A 4,879-nucleotide genomic window follows, 5' to 3' on the forward strand; every position below is an offset into this window, starting at 1 on the left:
CTAACTCCCAAGTATGGTAAACCCTCCTGAATGTGGTAGAGGTGGCTGCTGGCCACTTTAGTCTTCTACCCAGGAAACAGGACAGGAGGCAGAACTTTGTCATTTCTAAACATCTCTGTGCCCCAGGAACTTCAGAAAATTCTCCTCCATTGCCATAATTAACGAGCATGTCTCTCCAGTCAAAATTGAATCTGTGGAGCTATTGCCTCCACTATTGCCTGATTATTGTCCTTGTACTTGTAATAACTGTGCACGAGCAGAATGGCATTTCAGCAAATTCAGTATACAGCAGCTCTCCATCCAGCAGCCCAACGTTTTGCAACCACAGTTGTTTGCTTGTAGAGCAAACGCAGGTGCTGAGAAAGTTTCAGTATCAGCTGGCTTGCAGGGCCTAGCCTATGAGGATGAAAGTTATCTGAACTTTCCAGAGGCTGCTGAAAGAAGTAAGTTTAGCACCAAGGGAGCCCTGAAACAAAGGAGCTCCTTCCAAAGGGTTGGCCATGAGGTCCATCAACTGTCTTATAAAGAGGGAGAGAAATCCCTGAGCATTTAACCTCTCCATCCAGCTTGCAAAGACTCTTTGTCACCGGCCTGGAGTTGGAAACTAATTTCTGCCTCAGAGAGCGGGATACATGTATTTAGGATAGAAAAAAAAAAGTGGCTCCCGCAAGAATTGTGGGTTTTCTTGCCTTGTGGTCTTTGCAATGAAGTGATGCTCAATGAAGTGATGTCCCTATAGGCTGCCCGTTCTTGTCGTTAGAAGAGGTACAGCAGAATGGAGAAGTGCCTCATCTCTAAGAGAATTGCATCTTTGAGTCTCCTGGGAATGGGGTGGGCTTGGACATGGAGCTTAAAAGAACATACTGGTAAGAGAGAAGGAATAAGACAAATTTTCAACCTAAGCTAATGCCCTGGCTGACATGTTCTTCCTTCTGAAAATACAGTATTCTGAAAACTTTACACTTGCAAACCGGAGCCATCGGGGGAAGCGGAACCGGGATACAGGGGTGTGGTGGGATCAGGGTGACGGGGAAACCAGGGTAAGGGGGTCCTGGCAAGGGGAGCATTGGGACATGAGGGAACTGGGGACATGGAGAACAGCGGAAAGGGGCACCGCCGGAAAGGGGAACCAAAGGATCGAAGTCCCAGGGACACGAGAACCGGGAGCTGGGGGCACCATGGACAGGGGCTCACGGGGACATGGGGGAACTGGGGACAGAGGCACCGCGGGAAGCGGGAAGAGAGTGATGGGAGCAGCGAGGCAAGGACAGACGGGGGGAAGAGGGAACCGGGGGCAGGTGGAACTGGGGATGCGGAGACGGAGGCAAGGGGGAATCGGGGACGCAGAGACCGGGGGAAGGGGAATCCAGGGACGACGGAACCGGGAGAAGGGGGAACCTGGGACGCGGGGACCGGGGAAAGGAGGAATCGGAGGAAGGGGGATCCTGGGGCGCCGGGAGCCACCGAGCTGCCGCTGACGTCATCACCCGGCGCCAAGCGACGTCCCAGCCGCAGTGAGGCACTCAGCAGGCGCGAAGTCACCCCCAGCGCCGCAGTGACGTCACGGCGCGGCACTGACGTCACGCAGCGATGCTCTTGTCGCTGCGCGAGCTGGGACAGTGGCTGCGCCTGGCGCCCTGCGAGCTCGGCCTGCAGGGGCTGGCGCTGCTGCTCTGCTCCGCGCTGCTGGCGCTCAAGGTGGACAGCGCGGCCGCCGCGCTCTCCAGGCGGGCCGTGCTTGGGCCCTGCTTGGCCGCTGATGGCCTCAGCACCTACTTCAGCACCATCGTGTCCGTGTGGCTCTGCCGGGATGGCGAGAAGCGGCTGGCCGTGCTGCGGCTCTGGGTGCTCAGCGTGCTGGGCCTCAAGTTCGTCTTCGAGCTGCTGCTGTGCCAGAAGCTGGCGGAGGGCACGTGCGAGCTCTGGTACGGGCTGGTCATGGCACCCGTCTTCATCCTGCTGCAGCTGCTGCTGCTCCGCGCCTGCTGCGTGAACTGAGGGGGCGACGCGGATGGCTGGGGACTGACCTTCTGGAGAGCAGCTCTGCGGAGAAAGACCTGGGTGTCATGGTGGATGACAAGTTGACCATGAGGCAGCAGTGTGCCCTCGTGGCCAAGAAGGCCAATGGGATCCTGGGGTGCATTAAGAAGAGCGTCTCCAGCAGGTCAAGGGAGGTGATCCTGCCCCTCTACTCAGCCCTGGTGAGGCCTCATCTGGAGTATTGTGTCCAGTTCTGGGCTCCACAGTATAAGAGGGATGTGGAGCTGCTGGAGAGAGTCCAGCGCAGGGCCACAGGGATGATCAGGGGCCTGGAACATCTGCCCTATGAGGAGAGGCTGAGGGAGCTGGGCCTGTTCAGCCTGGAGAAGAGAAGGCTGAGAGGGGATCTAATCAGTGTATATAAGTAACTCAAGGGAGGGAGTGCAGAGGATGGTGCTTTTCAGTGGTGGCCACTGACTGAACTGGAGGTAATGGCCACAAACTGAAGCACCAAAAGTTCCACAGGAACTTAAGGAAAAATTTCTTAACAGTAAGGTGACAGAGCACTGGAACAGGCTGCCCAGAGAGGTTGTGGAGTCTCCTTCTCTGGAGATCTTCAAAACCCGCTTGGACGCATTCCTGTGCCACGTGCTTTAGGTGACCCTGCGTGTGCAGGGGGGGTTGGACTAGATGATCTCTAGAGGTCCCTTCCAACCCTATGCATTCTATGATTCTATGATTCTATGGGCCGGCCCCGGCCCCGGCTCCAGCCGCGGCCAGGAAGGGCACGAGGTGCCGGTGGCTGCGGCCCAGAGCGGAGCCGCTGCGGAACAGCCGCGTCAGGACGGGGCAGCGCTGAGCCCCCAGCAGCAGGCACGGGGCCCGGGGGCCTGCGCTGCCCTCAGCGCCAGGCTTCACTCCAGCCACAGCGATTCTGACATCTCCGCAAAGGCCCCGTTTGTGCCGCGTCGCCAACGTCGGCCTCGCTCGGCTCTTGTGTGAATGTATCCTGACGTGCAGCCCTGTTGGACGGGCCAGTGAATGTAAAGCAAAACTGTACAGATAGGGGAATTATACACATACAGCTCCTTGTTTGTTGTTGTTGTTTATTTTCCCCCTGGAAAGTTTCTGTACTGAAACCTGCCACCTGGAGTAAGAATTCTTTGGGGGTTGTTTACGTGCTGTCAGCACCTGTGTAAACCTCAAGCTGCTGCCAGCCTGAAACAGAGAAGCTGCTGCTTGTCCTGAGCAGTCCGAGGCCATGATCTTAACACCGATTTCTGCAGTTCTACTCCAATGTGTTCCCGTTTCTCCTGTCCCCTCCCCCGAGCGGCACTTCCTGCCCTCAGGGTGCCAGCAAGGTTGTCTCACGGATTGTGCTGGGAGGCAGAGGGAGCTGGTGCATGGTATTGAACAGAAATGCAGTTTTTAGTGTTGGAGGCCTATTCCCCAAGGTAGTGCTAAGGGTGTTGGGAGGACCAAGCGAAGGGGCAGAGTAGGAGCAGCTGCTGCTGCTCCTGGAGACAGTTTCTCTGGGTCACAGCTTTGGTGGGAAACACTCCTCGACCATCTAGAAATGAGCCGGGCTGAATGAGGGGGCTTTAGTCTTTCGAGGGGACTTGGAGATCAGCAAGTTACCGTGAGATTCACAAAGTAAAGACGCTTCAGTGTCATTTAGCTGTAGCCGTGAGGCTGTTCAGGGCTATGAATTCCTCACCTACCTGTGAGACAACAACGTCCCAGAGGCAACTTTGTGCTGGATTTGGGGACAATGATGGTTGCAAGAAACCTCCCGCAGTCGTGGGCTTCCCCGCCAAGCTCCGCCGCACTCGGTGACCCTTCGCTGCCTGTGCTGGCTCTGCCCCTTCACAAAGTTACTCTGTGTCTCTGCTGGGACGTGTCCTCTATGGAACGTGTGGACAGACGTGGTGCCGGGTAGAGCTGCCTGGCCAGGTAGAGCAGGGTGAATGTGACCCTAGGAGGACGGGCTTGGAAGCCACAGGGAGCCGCTGCAGCCAGAGCAGTGACCCCATAGAACAGACCCTGCGGAGTGCCACCGAGTTCAGCTGGGGCTACGCGGCACATGCAGCGCTCCAGCCGAGCAGTAGTGGATGGGTGGAGAAGCCACCCTGGTGACTTAGAGCTTGTGTCCTCCAGAAATGGGCCGAGCCGAGAGGTTCTAGGCAGGGGGATGGTGTCTGAGGGCACAGGCAGAGACAGCAGCAGTGAAGCTGTGAACATGACCATGTCCGAGTCCCTTGGCAGCACTCTGGGGCAGGGCAAGAACATGTCCATGGGGCTGATGGCAGCAGCGCTGTAGGATCCTCTGATGATCATGAAATAAGTGATTGGCTTCCTTTTCTTGACAGCCCTTGGGCATGGGGCGGATATTTTCCCTATGTGATGGGGATTGTCCCTTCACAGGGAATCTGCTACAGCCAGGTTGTGACAGAAAGGGGTCTGATCCAGGAGGAGGCCAGGGCTGACAGCGAGGGACTTAGTCCCCAGTGTGTGGTGTGACCTGGCTCCCCACCGGCCTCTGCTCAGCTCAACTGTGGCTGCAGCCCTGGCCCGGGGACACTCAATGGCCTGTCCTGGCCTCAGGGTGTGGAGCTGAAAAGGGCCAGGAGCAGCTCAGAGACAGCTCTGGCTGCTGCCAGGAGATGGAGGCAGTGGGGGCTGCCTTTGCTCAGGGCCCCGGCCCCCTCCTTGCACGGCCATCTCTCCTTTTCCAACGGCATCCTGCTTCTGGTTGGAATAAAAGCTGCTCTCAAGACCCCGGCTGCTCTGCGGGCAATTTCAGGGCAGGGGATATGACCAAGGTTGCTGTTTAAGAGGTGACAGATTCGTAAGGGCAATGTGAAAAGTGGCACGTGTGGTGTCATCATGACAACGCGCA

General features: G+C 57.1%; 1 protein-coding gene across 1 annotated transcript; it reads left to right on the forward strand.

Moving 5' to 3' along the window:
* Positions 1 to 1,590: 1,590 nt before the first annotated feature.
* Positions 1,591 to 1,998, forward strand: LOC148594683 (transmembrane protein 203-like). The gene has a single exon (XM_088524903.1). It carries the CDS (start codon positions 1,591 to 1,593, stop codon positions 1,996 to 1,998), a length of 408 nt encoding a protein of 135 aa, XP_088381029.1.
* The last annotated feature ends 2,881 nt before the right edge of the window (positions 1,999 to 4,879 follow it).

Source organism: Tinamus guttatus, unplaced genomic scaffold, assembly GCF_059628265.1.
Source record: "Tinamus guttatus ecotype Peru unplaced genomic scaffold, ASM5962826v1 Tinamus_guttatus_pri_ptg000215l, whole genome shotgun sequence".
Lineage (NCBI taxonomy): Eukaryota > Metazoa > Chordata > Aves > Tinamiformes > Tinamidae > Tinamus > Tinamus guttatus.